Source organism: Ahaetulla prasina, chromosome 5, assembly GCF_028640845.1.
Source record: "Ahaetulla prasina isolate Xishuangbanna chromosome 5, ASM2864084v1, whole genome shotgun sequence".
In the NCBI taxonomy this organism is placed as follows: Eukaryota; Metazoa; Chordata; class Lepidosauria; order Squamata; family Colubridae; genus Ahaetulla; species Ahaetulla prasina.
Window position 1 is genome coordinate 60,472,495 of NC_080543.1, and position 22,015 is coordinate 60,494,509.

Consider the following 22,015-nt stretch of genomic DNA (forward strand, 5'->3'; position numbering starts at 1 on the left):
TTAAAGACTAATCATTTCAAATTATGAAATTATCATAGCACAAGCTTTTGTGAAGCTGATTAACTGGACTTCAATCTAGTCCATAAAATCCTTATTTTACTAAGATAGCTAATTCCCTGGAAAGAGTTTCCAAACAGATGAATCCTTGTGCTAGGACACTTTTAAGCTAATGTGTCTTGCCCTTCCTAAGGATTTTTATGAGAAAAAAAAAGAAATTATATATGTCTGCAGAGATGAAAACGTGTGGTTTTATCATGCAAATGTTGGAACACACATGCTAACATCAGCTGTCATGATACAAATGTGTAATCATAACATCTGTGTGAGAATATGCACATTTTATTTCAGCATCACTATGCTTATTAAAGAAGCAATGGGAACACATTGTAAGTTACAAACAAAAGTAAGTTTGGAAGCTTCCAGCATAACAAAAATAAAAAGTAATTTCCCAAAAACTTTCTAAGTTCAATCACAGGTAATAAATTATAACATCAAAAGTCCTCACACTGGCTTGAGGGCTTTTTGAAGGTTTTCTTGTAGCCGGTGGGCAATTTCACACACCCGGCTACCAAAAAGAAAAAAAACCTCTCCGTCCACTATGAGGGGTTGGAAGACAACACCTCAGTAGAAGAAGAGGAAGAGGAAGAGGAAGAGGAAGAGGAAGAAGAGGTGAGCCGCCTCAAAACCGTGAGGAGGAAGAAGAGGGCTCCACCGGTCAGATCACTTCAGCCCAACTGTTCTGGCTGTGGCAGAACCCACAATAGAGTTGATTGCAGGTTTAAAACCACCATCTGCTGCCGTTGTGGCAAATGGGGTCATCTGTCAAGGGTCTGCCAAGCTGTCTTACCCACCACAGTCGCATCTTCGGAGCCCACCGGCTACAAGAAAACCTTCAAAAAGCCCTCAAGGCAGTGTGAGGACTGTTTCGTAGTCAGCCATGCCATTGAGACCTTGTGTCGTGTCCCACTCCTCCGCTGACGGCCGGGTCAGGGAAATCCGAATCAGGCTTGCCTCTGCAGCTCTGCCCAAAGTCCTAGCAAAGTCCTCAGAGCAGGCAGGAGACCAGTAAGTGACTTCAGCAAGATAAGTTCGACTTTGCCTGACTCAGAGACTGCCAGAAAGCAGATCCTTTATATAGGCCATGGGGTGTGGCTCCATGACTCAGCACTCATTAAGGCCTGCCCCTCCCTTCCTTCTGTTGCCTCCGCCTATCCAATCTTCTGATGCGAGGGTCACTCCAATCAGCTGTTGGAAGTAAACTTTCCTCAGGCTCACATGCTGTGGAGGAGGGGGAGGGGTCTAGCTGCTCCGTTTGCCTGGGCATGGAGCCAGGGCTGGGGCCGGGGGATGCTCCCTCCTCTGCAGCCTGCTTGGGCATGGAGTCAGGGCTGGGACCGGGAGGTGCCCCCTCCTCTGCAGCTTGTCTGGGCATGGAGCCAGAACTGGGGCCGGGAAGCATACATTCCTCCGTGTTCGGGAGCAGATAAGCAGACCCCGGCTGCGGTGAGAGCGGACAAGACACAACAAGTTGTCAACCGAATTGACAACTTGAGTACTGAAAGTCCCAATCACAGACTCAAGCACAAGATCCAAGAAGACATTAATCACAAATGTACCTACCTTCCAGATGCCGCCTCTGATGATCCAACATCACATCCTTTCGGTAGAATAGTTTATTGCAAATCTCACAGGCAAATTTTTTGTCCCCATGTTTCTTTTTATGTTTTGAAAGATTACTGTTTGTAGAAAAGAATCTGAAACACATCTCACACTGAAATGTCTTATCATCTGAAAGAAAAGGAGATTAACAATTCTAAATGTAATTTATATGATTTAAAAAATCACATAGGTAGTCCTCGACTTACAAGCACAATTGAACCCAAAATTTCTGTTGCCAAGTGAGACATTTGTTAAGTGAGATTTGCCCTGTTTTACAACCTTTCCTGCCACAGTTTTTAAGTGCATCACTGCAGTTGTTAAGTTAATAACAGTATTGTTATGTGAATCTGGCTTCCCCATTGACTTTGCTTGTCAGGAGATTGCAAAAGGTGATCACATGACCCTGGGACACTACAACCATCATAAATATGAGTCAGCTGCCAAGCATCTGAATTTTGATCATGTGACCATGGGGATTCTGCAATGGTCAGAAATGTGAAAAATGGCCATAAGTCACTTTTCAGTGTCGTTGTAACTTTGGTCATTAAATGAACTATTGTAAGTTGAGGACTACCTGTACACATTTACAGGAGCAATTTCTAAAACAGAGGAAGCAGCTTTCTCTGTCTTATGCTATAAAACTACCAGATTCAAAGTGATTAAACTTTAAATTTAAAACTTTAAAATTTAAAAATTAAAGAAAACAATAGCACAACATATAATTCAGCTAGTAAAAAAAAGACAGAACGAGGATATAACCAATAAAATATAATCTGAAATCTCACTTGGATGAAATTATCTGTAAATTATTCACATTTTAGCTGGCTATGAAAATTAAGACACACAATTAGCCCTTGGTTAACAAACACTTGTGACATCTTCCTTGGACGATTCCACAGATTCCTCTTTAGAGGTCAGCTCAAGAGAGGATGAGCCCATTCCTGGTATATCAGGAACTGAGCTGATTAATGTCTCTGAACAGCTGACTGAAAGAGAATTGGAGGAGGCTTCAGATAGGGAAAGCTTGCAGTGGCAGATAGTCAAGCGAAGAGGAGGAGGAACTGCCTTCTGCACCTGATCCGAAAACATGCAGGGCAGAGAAAAGGCAGGAGCAATAGAGGTCAGCCAAACTACTCGAGAGGAGAAGGCCCCGCCCCTCTTTATGGGCTATACCAGAAAGCTGGCTATCACAGCATACACAGGGAGGCGTTGCTAGGAACAGTGTATTGGTTTCCTAGCTGTCTGTTTGATGGTCATGATTCCTGCTTCACCCTGGATTGACATGGTGTTTGGAATTGCGCCTTGGAGACTCCGACATTTTTCTTGCTAAGTGAGCTCTCATATGTGGATTTAAATTTTGCCTGGTGGATTTAAGTTTGTTTGGTGGAGTTATCTGTTTGAGCAACTTTCAAATGCTTTAGGGACTATTGGGCCATTGCTTTGTGGAATAATCTTGGCCTGCTTGTGGCTGGACTTAATTGGGACGGCTCTGAGTCTTAGTGAAGGGAATTGCTGGGGAACATTAATAAACTCACCTAAACCACAGTTAGTTGTGTGTGTGACTGAATGGGGCAGCATACTTGTTCAGCAACCACTGAAATTTATGCAGCATTGAATGAGTGGTGGCAATGACTGGGCCTCAAAGTTCTGGCCATCCTGGTACAACCACAGACACATGATCGCAATCTGGTGCTTGGCAGACAGCTTGCATTTACAACCATTCTACCTTCCCTGCTGGCTTCCTACAAGCAAAGTCAATGGGGAAGCCAGAAAGGAAAGTTGCTAGTGGCTTTGGTAAATCTGCCCCTCCCCATAAGGAGGTGCTCACTTAATGATCCATGATCCTCACTCATGAATAGTAACAGGGATTGCAAGGATTACCATCGCTAAACAATGCAATCATGTGACACTGTGCTTTATGACATTGCTTAGCGACAATTGCCATTGTCATTCAGGGACTATCTGTAGCTACTTTTCAATTGTATTTGTCTTTTCTTATCAGAGAATTGAAATCCAATACCATTTCATATAAACCAGAGTTACCTGATTGTTATCATACCTGTCCTGCAGTTGTGGAATTCTAATGCACTTTCTATCCGAAAAGCTTTCTCACACGTAGCACATCTGTATCTATATTCATTGTTAACCTAGAGGAGGCGCAAGAAATATGTCATAATTTATTCTTTTAAAATACAGGTAGTCCTCGACTTACGACCACAATTGACCACCAACATTTCTGTTGTTAAGTGAGTTTTGCCTCATTTTATGATCTTTCTTGCCACAGTTGCTAAGTGAATTACTGCAGTTGATAAATTAGTAACCTGTTTGTTAAGTGAATCTGGCTTCCCCATTGACTTTGCTTGTCAGGTCGCAAAAAATGATCACATGACCTTGGCTCTCAGCAATGGTCATAAATATGAACCAGTTGCCGAGCATCTAAATTTTGATCACATGATCATGGGGATGCTGCAGAGGTCAAAGTGTGAAAAACAGTCATAAGTCACTTTTTTCAGTGCCATCGTAACTTTGAATGGTCACTAAATGAACTGTTGTAAGTCAAGGACTACTTGTACTGGTTTTTAATTTGTTTCCATAATAGAACTTTGCCTAAAAATAATCTCAAGGAAAATCAGACACCTTTAAATCAAAAGGAAGCTTTGCACAAAGATTTTTGAGGCTCTTTTGTAACAGTAAAGGTTCCAGATTTATATGGAAGCAAAATAACTATGCATATAGTCTATGGTTCCTGGGAGGATATCATAGCTGGACGATAAAATGGAACTCCCTGTCAAAAGAGAGTGAGAGTGAAAAGCAGAGAGGAAGGGCCATCTACATAAGCCTCCCATATGCAGTAATGAGAATGCCTATGTAGGTTGCTTCTCTACTGCTAGGACTTAAGAATAGAGAGAAAAAAGAGGAGCTCCAGTCAGTCACTCATGCCCTGGTCATCTCCAATTGGACAATTGCAATGTGCTCTACATAAAATTACCCTTGAAAAGTATCTGGAAGCTTCATCAGGTGCAGAGTGCGGCCACACAAGCCATATTGGGGGCCCTACGAAGGGCACATACAACACCCTTGCTCTGTAAATTGCACTGGGTGCTGGTTTGCTTATGGGTCCAATTCAAAGTGTTGGTCATTAGTTATAAAGCCATACATGGCATGGGCCAGGTTACCTAAGAACCAGCTTCACTCCATCCCATCACCCTGACCCATATGTTCAGGCAGGGAAGGTCGTGCTATAAACCTCCTCAGTCAGAGAATTTCGACTGGTGGGGTCAAGGAAGAGGCTTTTTTCTGCTGCTGTCCCTGCATTGTGGAACATTTTACCCTCAGAGGTAAGGAAAGCCCCCAATCTTCTGGCCTTCCGCAAAGGGGTCAAAACCTGGCTGTGTAGCCCTGCGTGGGGGACACATGAGCCCACATAACCATGGGGTAGCTGGCCCCATGAGAAACCCACCCAACCCGCATGTATTAACAATTGCTAATCCACCATTTTAGAATTTTTCACCTTTTGACATTTTTATGTTGTATAATTTTTTAAAATATTCTGATTTTAATGATTGATTTTGATTATATTGTATACTGCCCAGAGCCCTTCTCTGAGGGAGATGGGCAATTAAGAATATGAAAAATATATAAACAAATAAATATATACATACATTTTATTTCCTTTCATTAAGAGCAACAAGAAACATTATTGTAAAATGTTTGAAAAAGGAAAAAAAATAGTTTTAAAAGAACTGTAATTTTTCTGCCTTGTCATCATGGAAAGGGATTTTTTTTTTGCAATTTATCTTCTTTCTTGGCTTTGTATGAAATTGACCAATGTCTTTGCATAATCCATTTCTGTTCCATAAATGAAGAAGTACCATACTAACCTCATTCCTACTGTGCTTGTATGAAACATGTTGCTTCAAACTCTCTTTTCGACTAAAAAGCTTACCACATTCGTCACATTTGAATAGTTTGTCACCTAAAGGACCAATTAAAGACACTCATTATTTTTAGAAAGCTGGAAAATTTAGGAAAAGTTAATAACATTTAAACCATAAAATTATGAAATAGTTAGGTTAGGTAAAGCAAATCAACTTGGATTCACATGGCTTCCAAAATTTAGCAGTCTATATTTAGCCTGAGATTAGAGAGCCTTTAATTATGAACTGATTGTGTTTTTGTAAACTGTTTTAAAAATCCGATTGTCAGTGGTATATTCCTAATTACTTAAAGGAGCAGAAATTGAGGATTGCTGAAATTAGAAAATCCATACAGGTCCTGCAAATTCCTTTGCCCAATGTCTCTGAAACAAACAAGTGCTCCTCCTGGAAGTTGACAAATCATTTTACCATCCCTTTATCCTAAGCCATGAATACCTGCAGTTGATCTATTTAATTATTACTTTCAGCTTCCAAATGTTCTCTGCTTTTTGTATGCTGCATTAAAGATTTCTCTTCCACCAATAATTAGCTTTGTAAAAGAAGAATCCAGCTAAATTGAAATTTACCGTGAGAGCGGATGTGTCGACTAAGATTGCTACTATTTTGGAACATTTTACTGCAGATACTACACTGATACACCCTCTTGTGTTCCCCAAGCTGCTTGATCAGCTTGCGTCGAATCCCGTGTCGGCTGGAAAGGATTAAACTTCTCTTAAGGGATACAGAGCTCTGATGGTGAGGAAACCTAACAGATTAGAAAGAAAGCAGTAATGAGCAAAAATAAAAATAAATCAGCATATATTGCACTCACTGCTGACTAGAACTAGTTTTTCATTCCCAATACATCTGCAGGACGCCATACTGATAAAAGCTATTTAGGTCGCCCTGTGGATATCCTTTTATTACAAATGTAAGTTGATATTTATATACCTAAATAAGCAGACTGCCAATTTACAGGTAGTCCTCGATTTACAACAGTTCATTTAGTGACCGTTTAATGACTGTTTTTCACACTTACAACTGTTTTAGCATCCCCATGGTCACATGATCAAAATTCAGATGCTTGGCAACGGACTCATATTTATGACAATTGCAGTGTCCTGGGTCATGTGATCATCTTTTGCGATCTTCTGGCAAGCGAAGTCAATGGGGATTCACTTAACAACCATGTTCCTAACTTAAGAACTGCAGTGATTCCCGTAACAACTATGGCAAGAAAAGTTATAAAATGGGACAAAACTCACTTAACCAATGTCTTACTTAGCAACAGAAATTTTGGCCTAAATTGTGGTCATAAGTCAAAGACTACTGGTATTCACTGTCAGTATAAATATGCCAATTTATTCATAGTCATTATAGATAACAAGGTATTTATTCATTTCCATGTTCCACTATATTTAGTATGGTAAGTTATCTTTTTTCCAATAAGATGTCCTCCACTTCATGATCATCGTAAGTGATCGATATCTAGCAGAGTTATCATAAGAAAGCAGGACTTAGAGCAGGACTTTTTTCTTTGTAGGGAAAGCTTACTTTGTTAATGAACTCATGTTGTTTGCAGTACTGGGTAGCTTCGCTAACATCAGCTCCATAATTTGATCTTCTGCTGCTGAAGGAATCGCTGTGTCATCAGGTGGGACCTCAGTGATAATTTCAGCCACATGGTCCACTGAGTTCACTGCTACCAAGAAAAAACCAATGAATTATGAAAAAAAATAAGCATACCATTTAAAAAAACTGATTAACTTGTTCATCTATACCCAAGTTAACTCAAAGCTGATTCATATATATGTTTACTCAGAAAATAAGTAACAAAGTTTAAACAGCCATGGGTGGCTCAGGCTGTAAGATAGCCTGTTATTAAACACAGCTGCTTGCAATTACTGCAGGCTCGAGTCCCACCAGGCCCAAGGTTGACTCAGCCTTCCATCCTTTATAAGGTAGGTAAAATGAGGACCCAGATTGTTGGGGGGGCAATAAGTTGACTTTGTATATAAATATACAAATAGGATGAGACTATTGCCTTACACAATGTAAGCCGCCCTGAGTCTTCGGAGAAGGGCGGGATATAAATGTAAATAAATAAAAAAAAAGTATAAGCGTGATTACAATCTCAATGCTATTTTGTTTATTGTACATTGTGGCATTTTGTAACTGATACACAGATAAGACCATTATTCAAATAGAAATGTAGAGACTGCTTTTAATGATGTGTAATCTGGCTTTACATTATAGTAGCCCTTTAATAACTGACATTCTATTACTATAACATGAATAGTAAATATACGACAATAAGGCACAAAGCCATTTTTAGGATATTTATTTTTGTTAGTTAAGTTATCCATTTGGTAATTTTATATTACACAGTAAAAAAAGGTGAACAAATTGTCAAATATTCTGTGAGAAAACTAAAATAATGAAAATTAATAATAGCTGAACCAGAACTTTCGGCAGTTGTGCTATAGTGAATTCCAGCGTACTGGAATTCAGTATGCTGGGAATGCCACTAATTTTGGAAACAATTTAGGTTTTGAAAAATGTAACTTGTTATCCCTTGATACCATTTAAAATGAATTTCAAAATCCCCGAAGTTTTGAACTCAAAAAAAAAGGCAAATTATGGAACTTGCATATAATACCTGTTTCATATGTTGAAGTGGGAAAAAAAAGTGACAGGATACCTAATTATAGATTGCCAGTGTCATGCCTGTTTTGGTAAAAAAAAAAATTGCTTTGACCAAGAGTCTAGAAAGCTAGAAAAGATAATCCTGAGATAGGTGGAACAATTATTAGACCTACATTAAGCCAGCTGCATTTATCCACAAGTTTTGCTCTCCAGAAAGTCAACGAGCTACAACTATTAGGCTACACATTCCTCCAAGTTACAATGACACTGAATGACTGCTACCAAGTGCCCCATGGTCATGTGGAAGCCAGCAGGGAAGATCACAAGCGGCTGGGATGACTCTCCCTCTTCTACACACCCTCCCTCAGCCCTTTTGCACTTGACCCAGCCACTCACTCACCCCAGTGCATCTCTTTAACTCTCTCCTGCATCTCCATGCATTGCCTTATTTCCTGCCACTGCCTTTCTCACAAGTTCTCTAATGCAATTACATCATAAGGTGGAAGATGAAGCCTCACTCCTTTACTAAACACTTGCCATTCTAGAATAATTATTTAATTATTACTGTATCAAACATCAAACATAAAGTATGGAGATTACTTTTAACGATTTCCTAGTCTCACCAGTAGAATCTTTATCATCCACAATCACAAGAGGTGTTTCTACTTTTGCTCCTTTGGCTTTCCTGCCCCGTCGAGTTTTTTTCTTCATATCCACTTGGGAATTGGCACTTTCACAGATAATGATGGGCTGATCAGTATCGGTAACTTCCAGAGCCTTCTCAAGATGAACATCATTTTGATTGCTCTGTGTAACTGTTTTAGCTTGCTCCAAATGACCCTGCCCATGTTCTACAAGGAAAAAGCGGTAAGAATCTGCATCACAGGGGATCATGGCCAGTTGAACTTTAGAAATAACTAAAAATCTATATTTTAATATCCCCCTCTGAAGTCAATAGTATTTATATTTTCACCCTTTGCACAAAGCTGAGGCAATATCAATATCACCCAAGATATAAAAGACCATGAATGTTACCACCTCCAACCATAACATACAAAACATTGTAAACTTACTACCATATAAATCATCAAATCCTCACTATCAGGGGATTTTTTTGAAAGGCATGATGACCTTTGTATGATCTTTTAAATCATATACACCAGCTCTTTGAAATTTAATGAAGTTGTCAATAACTGGCCTCAAAATAATCTCTGCTGAAATCTCATAGAAAAATGGCTGAGAGAAAATACAGAACTAAAAAAAAATCACCGCAAAGCAATTTATATTTGATAACATTTGCAATTTTACTTTGTGGGATAATACACAAATACAAAATATTCCAGATTTATATTGTACACATATACAAGAGATGAAAATGTGTTGATACCTGAAGGATCAGTTCTGGCAGATTGATTATTCTTGGCTAATTTCTTGAGCTTCTCAAAAGAAAAGGCAGCAGGATAAGTGCTTTTATTTCTTTGTTGGTCACATTCCACCACAGCTAAACACATATTAAAAAGACCATGTTTTTATTAGCTTCTTTTCCCACTTAGCAAATTTCTGTAACAATGTTAACAGAGCACATAGATTGATGAACAGTTCTTCACTAATGTCCAAAGCCATCTTCAGTCTGGTAATTTGTCATTTATTACTTTAACAAATGCTTGAAATATAAATTGTTAAAATAAAATAAAATTCAAGAATTTTAAGGGCAAGGTATATATTTTTTCTATTTAATTTAGCAATATTTTTCAAGGTGTGCATAGAAAGAGAAAGGAAAGAGAATCAGTTATAATTATTTATTTCAAAGAGTTGTGGGATATTTGAAATTTCTGTTGTAAATCAGTTACTACATCATACATACAGAAAAATTAGACAAGCCAGGAATATAGGTAACTAAGAAATGTCATTCTAACATAGTCCTAGTTCACTGTTCATATATGGAGCTAATTACTGGGTATTAAATGGAGAGATCAAACCTCATTTAACACACCCATTTTGTCTTAAGTGTAAACCAATTAGGTAAAGTTTGTTCAATAAACAAAGTTTTAAAGAATTCTGATTTAGCATTATGTACAAACATAGCACAGAAACCCAGATCTGGAGGATATCACATGATATGCACGGTATGTATTTTCTCTTTCTTAACAGAACATAGTGTGATAAACAAAGTTTAAACAGCAGCATTTTCTTCCTCCATTCTCTATGCATTTCTGTTGAAACACAATTCTTTGAAGCTCTGTGTTTTAAAGTAACCAGCTGAAAGGTACATAAGCTGCATCATGTCCACCCTGGTTTCATCCTCCATGGGGTAAGGGAAGATGTCAGAGAAAATGGGGCCTCTGTGGCTCAGACTGGTAAGACAGTCTGTTATTAACAGCAGCTGCCTGCAATTACTGCAGGTTCCAGCCCCACCAGGCCCAAGATTGACTCAGCCTTCCATCCTTTATAAGGTAGGTAAAATGAGGACCCAGATTGTTGGGGGCAATAAGCTGACTTTGTATATAATATACAAATGGATGAAGACTATTGCTTGACATAGTGTAAGCCGCCCTGAGTCTTCGGAGAAGGGCGGGATATAAATGCAAAAAAAAAAAAAAGGAATATGGATCTTGGGCTTTTTTCACCCCCTTTAGAGCTCAGATAAATGATGGAGGCTAAAGAAGCTCCAACACTATAAAATCTGAAGCTATGACTCTGATCCATAACCTATCAGTCCAAAACAACTCCAATATCAACTTCAACTTCAAACTGATTGGAAGTCAGAATCCTAATGATTGATTAGGTGCTATCAAGTCATTTTCAATTCCTAGTAACTACGTAGGTAGATTAACATAGTCCACATAGATAAACAATACCAAGTGAAGTCTGGGAAGGAAAAATATGTAAAGTGGTAGCAGAATCTGAGATAGTTAATGAAATCAAATTTGTTTAGCCCAGCTAATGCTCAGGATCTGGAGCATGAAATGCTTAGTGGATCATGCTTTTAGCTCCATGCTCCTTGGATGTGGTTGCTGACTTACACATTGGCTGTGGATAATTCTCAGTAATTAACATCTCTGAGACACTGATTTATTAAGTCTTGATCTCAAGTCTTCAGATTATTCTTTTTGTGTGTGTGTCCTATGTCTCTGTCAAACAAAATAAAACAGGCTGCATATAATAGGCTGGGTCCAAACGTATTTTGAAAGAAGAGAAACACACTTTAGCCTGCACAAGGTAAAATTACTATCAAATTGTTTTCTTTCTCCCAACTATTGAAATCCTTGTGCCTATCACATTCCATTCCACAGGACTCTTGAACTTCATCAAAGGCTTGGAGATGGGAAGCAAAGTTCTATTTGTATATCTTTGGATCCAATTTAGCAGCCTCACCTTCAAATAACATGTGAATCGGAGAAAATAATCTATCAATTTTGATATGGAGAAGATGCCTGCATGAATATCCCCACCCCAGGAAAATATCCACAAGAACGGAGTCAGAGAAAATGCTATATGGTAAGTAAAGAACCTCCCCACAAACAACCAAACATACCATTGACAATGCACTGCTTTAGAACTGACTTTTCCATTTTTTTGGCGTAGAAAGCTGCATACCATACTCTTAACTCAGTTCCTGGAGGGATGTCCCGAGAAGTAGTGAAGTAAATGTCATTATCATGTTGAAAAGCAGTCAGGTTTTGATGCTCATATAGACTGGCAGGTCTCACCATCATCATCCAGTTACAGTCGTCTTCGTTAGATGTATCAAAATAGACTGGAGACCCCTCCTTCTGAAAAACCTATATAAAACCCATGTAGAACATCAATACAAACATGCTCTAATGATCATTTTGATAAAGTCAAAAACCGTACAATGACTCACTTATTTTGTTAGAGCTATTTTCTCCAGAAGAAAGACCAATGTGGCCCTGGCCATTTCAAATATTTCACACTATTTTATAGTTGTATGCCATGACACTTCTTAAAAATGCAAAATGGGCCCAAGGTCCCCCTCAAATTGGGGAAACCCCTAGAATCAAGCATGACCTGATTCCAATCTGTTCGCTATGTCCAGATAGTACTGTAATGGCATAGAAAAAATGGAAACAACTAGATTTCATGCTCCAGTGATGAGGAAAATAATAATCTGAATTGCTTGGGCTCTTAAAAGCTTCTTGGCTTTCTTTCCAATTCTTGGTCTGAATAATCTGAATTGTGTTTGGTACATTATTACATTATTGCCATTCATTTACTAATTTATTTAACATGATTTTAATATGTCTTGCTTATTCTCTTTTTCATTCTTCATAGATCTGCTAGAATCTTTCCTTTACCTTTCACACTTTGATCATTGTAAATGGTGTCCTTGTATCTTGCCTTTGAGTTTCCTAAGGGAATACTGACAGGAAGTGTTAATTGTCCCCAATACAAATACAAGGTTTGCTTTGTTATATCTGATTGAAAAATCTATCTAGCTCAGTATTCCCTTAGGAAACTCAAAGGCAAGATACAAGGACACCATTTACAATGATCAAAGCGTTGAATTGTTGCAGGAAGGGTTTTAAATTTGCTACTTTCATCTATATTATGAGAATCAAATTTGTCCAACGCTATAAACAACGTTGTCTTTATTCTCCACATTATCTGAAAATTATATATAAACAAATGTAGTATTGGACTGTAATTCTCAATGAACATAGTAATGCTCATTTAGAAATTCTTTATCTACAGTATTGAAGGCATCAGATCAGGGAAAGATAGACATATTTTCAAAGTCCTTATAATCGATTAACCTGAATTTGGAATCACTGTACCTTCAGTGGAAATGTTAATTCCTTTTCTAGTTTGGCAACTCTCTTGGATTCAAAGGGACCAAACTGGGTACGCTTCACAAGTTGAGTTATTGCAAAAACACCTTCAGTCCCATCTTCAAGTTGTCTGATCTCCAAGTTGGAAGGAAGGGATGATCTAAAAATTGAATATTGTGGTGCTAAAACGTATCTGGCAATAGGCATGGAAGAAAGAATTCAACCCTTATAGAATAAACCCAACATCTTAACATGGATAAGGAAGATTCTCTGCAAAAATGTCACATAGCAAAACAATAATTAATATAAAAGAAAAACCAGGTTATACTCTTTGACCTTACTGTATGATAATGAACAGGAATCCCATGTATCTCCTGCTATCTGATCATTTGTAATTTGAAATGAACTGGGACTGAAAGTGAGAAAAAATATTTTCTATCCCAAAGCTGCTCCATAAAAAGCATGCTATTGGAAACAATTATGGGAAAGGCTTGAAAAACCTTTGTGGGAACTATTTATTTTCACACCTTTTTTCTGTATTATTCTTACTCTATCAGTTATGACTCGAGTTGCACATTTATAACACATTGCTGTGACAAAGACAAAAACAGAAAACCTCCTGACACATTATAAATTATATCTGGTAATAAGAATTCAAATACTCACAGACTAGATGGTATATTAAAACAAATCTCCACTGTAAGTTATATTTATTGAAAATTTAGCATTACTATGTCTGACAAGAGAAAACTAATCTTAGTGGTGTATGCTTTAGCTTGTCTTTACATAAACAGGTAAAGACAGATTTCACTTCCTGAAACATAGTGGTTTTTCAAAATAGGATTTACAAATGTGTATAGGTAGTTGTTCAGTGACTACAACTATAAACCTATAAAACTATAAACTATACACCGTAGAAATGGTGGTAGACTTTAGGAAAAACCCTTCCATACTTCCACCTCTCACAATACTTGACAACACAGTATCAACAGTAGAAACCTTCAAATTTCTGGGTTCTATCATATCACAAGATCTCAAATGGACAGCTAACATCAAAAACATCATTAAAAAAGGACAACAAAGAATGTTCTTTCTGCGCCAACTCAGTAAGCTCAAACTGCCCAAGGAGCTGCTGATCCAATTCTACAGAGGAATTATTGAGTCTGTCATTTGCACCTCTATAACTGTCTGGTTCGGTTCTGCAACCCAACAAGAAAAACACAGACTTCAGAGGATAATTAGAACTGCAGAAAAAATAATTGCTACCAACTTGCCTTCCATTGAGGACCTGTATACTGCACGAATCAAGAAGAGGGCCGTGAAAATATTTGCAGATCCCTCGCATCCTGGACTCCTACCCTCAAAACGACGCTATAGAGCACTGCACACCAGAACAACTAGACACAAGAACAGTTTTTTCCCGAAGGCCATCACTCTGCTAAACAAATAATTCCCTCAACACTGTCAGACTATTTACTGAATCTGCACTACTATTAATCGTTTCATAGTTCCCATCACCAATCTCTTTCCACTTATGACTGTATGACTATAACTTGTTGCTGGCAATCCTTATGATATATATTGATATATTGATCATCAATTGTGCTGTAAATGTTTGTACCTTGATGAACGTATCTTTTCTTTTATGTACACTGAGAGCATATGCACCAAGACAAATTCCTTGTGTGTCCAATCACACTTGGCCAATAAAAAATTCTATTCTATTCTATTCTATTCTATTCTATTTTATTACTTCACCTTTGCTTTGCTTTTCAGACCTGCAAATACAAGAATTGGTTGCAGAATTAGTTTTACATAACTATCATAACTGCAAACAATCACTGACCAAGCTAACTGCTATATAAGGACTACCTGCCCTCCTTATATAAACAAGACTTCTTTTGCTCCCATTTTATGCTACTAATACAGTGCAATTTTCATGAATCTCTCACACTGTTTTTTCTGGTAAATCCTAGAAAGTTGCCATCTCTCTGAGGCTTCCCTATCCTGATAAACTTCTGAAATAAGAAAGTACAACTTCAAGAATGTTACATGCCGTGTTCTGTAGACATCAGATTGGGATACTTCTCTAACCCTATGAAAAGGTAATTGGTCATGAATTTCCACTTAGCTGAAATTGAGTAGTTCATACACCATTACTTGGCTTCTTGATATTCAAAAACTCCAGAGGCTAATCTGAGGAAACGGATAATGATCATGATGACTATCTATTAGATTCCATCTTACCTTTCCTTCAGGAACTCTAGGCTGAAAAAAAGGTGGCTGGGCCAAAGCCACTCAATGAATTTTGATGACTGAAGGTAGGCTTATACATGTGTTTCTCCAGTCTTTTTCCAACTCTTTAATCTACACTACACATGCTAGCTCATTTTAGTTGACATTTAAAATTGGATAAAATCAACATAAGACCTAGAACAGTCTCCATTTAAAATGTAACACCTAAAGCAAAATTCAAGTTCACAAAGAGGCTTTTCTTTTGAAATATTGCCAAATATGCTTACTTTATTTTTAAAATGCAATATTGTAGAAGTTACCTTGCTCTACTTAACACAAAAGAGTCTTTGACTGTCACCACAGGACCCAGCTCTGGACATTCTGAATCATGATACTGATTGCAATCTTCACACCCTGGAAGAGAAAAGAAGAGTGCCCTTTGCTCATAAATTGGCAAGTAGCTATATTGAATATTTCAAATCTTTATTTCAAACAGTTGTGGTATTTAATAATTCAAAATAGCCCATTTAATAGCAAAAATGTAACAACAACATATTTCAACTGATTTCAATGAGGCAGTAGGTAAAATTATACTGAATTTATAAACCATTTCTCTATCATACTGTATATAAAAATACATTTCCAATAAATGTGTAACAGATGAAGCTTATTACTCTAAAGAATGGGAAAGAAACATATTACATTAAAGTGAGAAAATAATTTTAGAATTTTAGATCAATGGGATTCCATCAAAATTCAGGTGTGTGAATCTGGGCTGGCAAAAATCCTAGTCAGGAATCCTTGGGAATCTTGTTAAAAAGAATGGATTCTGGGGTATACATGAAAATTACAAAGACAAGGATGAATTTCTTAGGACAACTCTACTCTCAGATCTATCAATTTGACTCTGAGTGTTTCCCCATTTTGCTGGAATCGCAGGCTGTTTGTATGACACTTTTAGAGATTTTGTGATAAGGAGAGGCAGCGATGTCTACCAACCCAACTGCCACACCAACATTTGGAAACAATACCATGCATTATTCCCAACCTTACAAACTTGCAACACAAATACATTACTTTATATTTATAACCTATGACATTTTTTATTATCACTATTGAATCAATTAAAATACAGCTAAGTGAGTAGGAAAAACAAAACTACACTGCAGCCTAGCAAAGTAGACCTTAACCTTGGTTTAGCAGTTAAACTGCTAACTTTAGCAGTTAAAAGATATATATTATGAAATGTTATTTTTTTTCAGACCTGCATTGTTGTTTTTTGACAGTTCTGCTCCCTGATAGTATATCCCAGAGTCTTGGCATTTATGAATTATGTCTCACATATATCTATTTACCATGCTGATAAAATGCACACTTCTGAAATAAGTTTTGCCAACTGTTGAAATTCTTTTTAAAGACGCATTCTACCTATCAAAGCTGACTCAGCTTTCCATCCTTCTGAGGTCGGTAAAATGAGGACCCAGACTGTTAGGGGCAATATGCTGTAAACTGCTTAGAGAGGGCTGTAAAGTACTATGGGGTGGTATATAGGTCTAAGTGCTATTGCTACTGCTATTACTATCAGTAATACAGAACCAATAAATGAATAGTGTACAAGTTGTCCATGTACAAGCAACTACCTCATTTAATTACTGTTTGCTGTTATGATGGTGATAAAAAAAGTAACTTTGTGACCAATCCTCATATTTACAGTTTTCACAGAGGTCTGTAAAGCAAAGGAAAGCTGAAATGAAATTGTAGGCACAACTGCAGTTTCACTATATAACTGCTTCACTTAATGACCGAGTGGCCAGTCTCAAATGTGCTCACAAAATGATGACTACCTGTAGCATGATCCTTTATGCCTTGGACAATCCATGAAGCTCAATATAGTTTTGAAGCTGTATTAAAAATCAGCAAACCACATGCTTACAGTATGTGTAAGAGTAGCTGACTGAACTCTTTGACTTCAATTCTAAACATTATATGTGGAGAAAACCAGGCACCGCTCATCACCTGCCAAATATCATCACAACAGTGAAGCATGATGGTGGCAGCATCACACCACAGGGGTGTTTTTCAGCAGCAGGGACTGAAATACTGGGCAGGGTTGAGGGAAAACTGAATGGAGCAAAGTACAGGGATATCCTCAATGAAAAGCTGTTCCACAGTGCCCAGGACCTCAAACTGGAAAGAAGAGTCACTTTCCAACATGACAACAATTCTAAGCACACAGCCAAGATAACACGGGAGTGGCTTAGGGACAACTCTGTGAATGTCCTACAGTGGCCCAGTACTGACTTGAACTCTATTGAACATCTCTAGAGGGACATGAAAATGGCTGTCCACCAGCGGTCACCATCCAACCTAACTGAGCTTGAGAGGATTTGCAAGGAAGAATGCAGGAAATCCCCCAATCTAGGTGTGCAAAGCTTGTTCCTTCATACCCAAAAAGACTTGAGGCTGTAATTGCCGCTAAAGGTGTTTCAACAAAGTACTGAGTGAAGGATCTGAATACTTATGCTAATGTGATATTTCAGTTTTTTATTTTTAATAAATTTAGACATTTCTAAAATTCTGTTTTCATTTTGTCATTATGGGGTACTGAGAGTAGATTAATGAGAAAAAAATAAACTTCAAAAACTGTAAAATCAGGCTGCAGCATAACAAAATTGACAAAAGTGAAGGGGGTCTGAACATTTTCTGAACGCACTTTCATTAAATTTCTCTTTTGTAAGCTATCTGGGGACAAAAGCTCTGTTTAAAACATAGAACTATTTAAATAATTACTGTATGGGAATGAGAGAAACCGGAGACACAGTATCACATTCAAAGGAGCTAACAGCATGATAGCATTCCTTCCAGCATCCTGCATTCTGCTTTCAAGAACAAAAATACTAAATATAAAATAATGCTGAAAGAAGTGAGGCCATCCAATGAGACAGAGGTGAGTCTTTCATTGTCTACATGGAAGAAAAACTAGCTACCAAAAAAGTAAATTAGTACCTGTGTAAAATAGCTTTAGTACAATACAAAGGCAATGAGTTAAAATTGTTGTTTTGTTGCCACAGAAGCACAGGTAGTCCTTGACTTATGGCCATAATTGAGCCCAACATTTATGTTGCTAAGTGTAATAGTTTTTAAGTGAGTTTTGTCTCATTTTACAATCTTTCTTGCCACAGTTGTTAAGTGAATCACTGCTATTGTTAACTTAGTAACATGGTTGTTAAATGAATTTGGCTTTGCCATTGAATTTGTTTGTCAGAAAGTTTAAAAAGGTGATCACATGACCTTTGGCCACTGCAACTGTCATAAATATGAAGCAATTACCGAGCGTCTGAATTTTGATTACATGACCATTTGATTATGGGATGCTGCAACAGTCATATGAAAAATGGTTATAAGTCACTTTTTTCATTGCCATTGTATTTTTGGTCACTAAACAAATGTACAATGGTCGTATGTTTGTAATTTTTTTTTTTTGAAAAATTTTTTTTTTATAAACATGATTTAAAAAATCATTGTGAACAGATTATTGGTCAGGTACATCCTTGAGCATATTAATTTTTACTCCCCATTATGGTCTAATACAAAATATTTTCTTCTCCTTCTTAAATTTAATTATTTGCACATATGTAATAAAAAAGAAAAATCAATTCCATCCCATTCTGAAAGATATTTAAATGAAGTCTAGTCCCCATATTTAATTCCCCAAAACATCATTAATGAATCTTCTATTAACTTCTTAGATTTCACAAATCTGAACCTTATATCTATATTACTTAATCAGAGATCAGACCATCTAACAACTCTTTCTTAAAACTGCCCAGCGATCACATAGACAATTTCTTTCTTACTTAGGAATAGTCCTGAACTCACAAAGACCATTTTCTCTTATCATCTTCCTCTGCCTCTAAATAACATATATTTTAAAAAATTTTTCCATCTAATCAGTTTTGATCCAAAACAAAAAAATTGACATTTTAAAAGGGTAATTACTACTTATTTCCCCCAATTATTCCTCCGTTGTGTTTAACTGTTTCCTTAGAAGTTTTTATCACCAATCATTTTTATTACCCTACTTATTCTTAAAAACAAAAAAAGTAACTTTTTCCTCTGCATAATAACACTCATTTCCATTTTATCCCAGTTTATTCTACAATCTTTCCCTCCATTCCCCAAAATATCATTAATTTTTGCATAGTTGTCACTTGTATTTTTACATAAATGTTAACATTCTCTACTTAAATTCTTAACATAATTCTGAGAGCAGCTATTAAATCCTTTCTAAATATGTCATGTAACCATATCAACAGAACCATCTTCGTGGGAATAGTCTGCTATTCCATTCTTACATTCTTCCTCTGCCTCTGGAAATCATTCTTTAATATAATTACAAATCACAAATAATAAATTGGAAATTTTAAAACAAAATTAGGTTTCTTCTTGTTTAAGATGTTTCCTATTGTTCCATATTCATCCCTCATATTTTGCTTAAATAACAAATTTTTCACTTAGTTCTGTAGTCCAAAGGCAGCCATCCAAGGACCTTTTTAAAAAAACTATTGCATAATCACATCGACACCAATCCTCATGGGAATAGTCATTACAAAACTATTCGACTGTATGTTTGTAAAGTTGAATGCTTGTAAGTTGAGGACTATCTGTATTCTTCCTTACATTTACTCTATTAAATGACTAATATAGAAGAACAGAATGACTCATTCAATTTTAACAGCACAAAGTCATAGCAATGATTAATTCTTCCTTCTTGAACACTTACATATAAAGTCACCACCTTCTTCAGCCATTTCTGGTGTCTGCCAAAACCAAAAGGACAGAAATATCAATCAGATTAGAATGTCTTCCATAAAACTAAGTCATCTTAAAGCTTACTAATTTTCCTGCCTTAAAAACAATATACACCATGAGTAAAATGAAGTATCTGCAATTATATATTATTTCTGATCTGATTTTCTATTATCTATAGGCTTAAATTAAGGACTGTCTGAGTTACTAAGCATTCCAAAAGAAATAGTTTCCAGAAAGAAAAATATATGTATATCACTATGTATACCAATGTACCAAAGCTTATATTATTTTTTGTCCATAATACAAAACTCAGTTCCATATATGTGACTTACCAGCCATGTTACCCATGTTAGTTAAAAATCACATCTTGAATTGAATTGAATACTTTCTTTGGTCATGTGTGATTAGACACACAAGGAATATGTTGTGATATAGTCAATATTATTAAATTCCTTATGGATATAGGAATTGCTTAACAGTGGCATCTAAATTTAATTAAATAAATAAGTAAATGAATGAATGAATGAATGAATGAATGAATGAATAAGGAGCTGTAAATGTCAGACTTCTAATGTCTTCCAATGCTTTTTCTTGACTCCCAAGATTTCTAAGCATTTGTGATGCAATCTACCAATTCTTGAACTGGCAGAAAAGTATGCTGACATTTGTTCTAATTGCTGAGTAATAATGCCTTGGAGAAAAAGTAAGGGATAAGAAATGTCACTGGATTATTTTTAGATTCAGAGGTAGCACTGCTCAGTCCATGTTCAGAAACAACATTTTGCTTCATGTGTACGGAGAAGAATTTGTGACCATCACGAGCACTTCCTCCCACTTCAACTCATGCTCCTCCTCTGTAACTGGGATCTGCCAGTCCGACTAGCAGGCATGGACGACTGTATGGAACAAGGTGTCCAATCTTCTTTCTGCAGCCAAACCCAAAATGGTAACGGTGGCAATGGTAATAATGGCAAAATAATAATGGCAAAATAGTGCCCAGTAACTACCATGTTTCCCTGAAAATTAGACCCTGTTTTATTCCTTTTTAAACCCTGAAATAAGCGCTTGGCCTTATTGCCATGCGCTCAAAAGCCCTATTGGGCTTGTTATCAGGGGATGTCTTTATTTTGGGAGAAACAAGGTAGAAGGGAGAATGTGTATCCAGAGCAGCCTAAAGTGGAGAAAAGCAGCTCAACTAATACTTGGCCTGATCACATTGTTCATGAAGTGTGCTGGACTGTATCCATGGTAAAAGCTGTGTTTGAAAAAGAGGGAAAATACTATTTTAAAACTGAAAAACTTAAAAAAGAGTTGCTTTAGCTAGGATTGTTACTGTATGTCTACCTGCCTCCCTCTCAAAAAGACTGTAAGGCAGTTTTTCTCAACCTTGTCAACTTGAAGAGGTGTGGAATTCAACTTCCAGAATTCCCCTGCCAGCAACTTCAATTCTGAGAGTTGAAGTCCACACCTCTTCAAGTTGACAAGGTTGAGAAACAATGCTGTAAGGATACTACAAAAAAGATTCACATGAAAAGAAGGGTCAAATTTGACAACCTTACAGAGATTTAGAGAAGCATTTTTTCACTTTGGAAAAAGTAGAAACATTTAGTAATCCTCCTGAGAAATATATTCTTGCGTAGGGAAAAGTCAGCAACAGGGAACCAGGCTGAAAAACACATCCTCTCTGCCCCATAAGCTTTCAAGAACATTTCCAAAACCACATTTCATAATATTTAAAATCATGTTATTTTTAAAAAATGAAAGCAATATATTTTACAATATTGTGTAAAACAAAGCCTTGGGTGTAACATCTATCTTTGCTGCAACAAAAGGATACTCCATGAACCACACCTATCCCTAAAGTGACCAAAAAACCCTCCCAGATGTATTTAGCAGACAAGTGGCTAAAGTTGGTGCAATCCCCAGATAGACAGAAATTTGCATCCTGTCAATAAA

At 37.0% G+C, this 22,015-nt stretch overlaps 1 protein-coding gene across 7 annotated transcripts in view; it reads right to left on the reverse strand.

The window, feature by feature from the left end:
• Positions 1-22,015, reverse strand: part of PRDM15 (PR/SET domain 15) — a 48,177-nt gene that overhangs the window by 21,040 nt on the left and 5,122 nt on the right. For 6 of the 7 annotated variants that reach the window (XM_058185513.1, XM_058185511.1, XM_058185509.1 and 3 more), the window contains exons 2-12: positions 20,031-20,067; positions 15,568-15,661; positions 13,019-13,172; positions 11,758-12,004; positions 9,610-9,723; positions 8,846-9,073; positions 7,131-7,278; positions 6,164-6,342; positions 5,541-5,635; positions 3,719-3,806; positions 1,621-1,788 (exon numbers count right to left, since the gene is read on the reverse strand). In XM_058185513.1, the coding sequence (XP_058041496.1) occupies positions 1,621-1,788; positions 3,719-3,806; positions 5,541-5,635; positions 6,164-6,342; positions 7,131-7,278; positions 8,846-9,073; positions 9,610-9,723; positions 11,758-12,004; positions 13,019-13,172; positions 15,568-15,661; positions 20,031-20,067 (1,552 nt within the window). The remainder of the gene's footprint in view (positions 1-1,620; positions 1,789-3,718; positions 3,807-5,540; positions 5,636-6,163; positions 6,343-7,130; positions 7,279-8,845; positions 9,074-9,609; positions 9,724-11,757; positions 12,005-13,018; positions 13,173-15,567; positions 15,662-20,030; positions 20,068-22,015) is intronic. The other variant, XM_058185510.1, reaches the window with a different exon arrangement.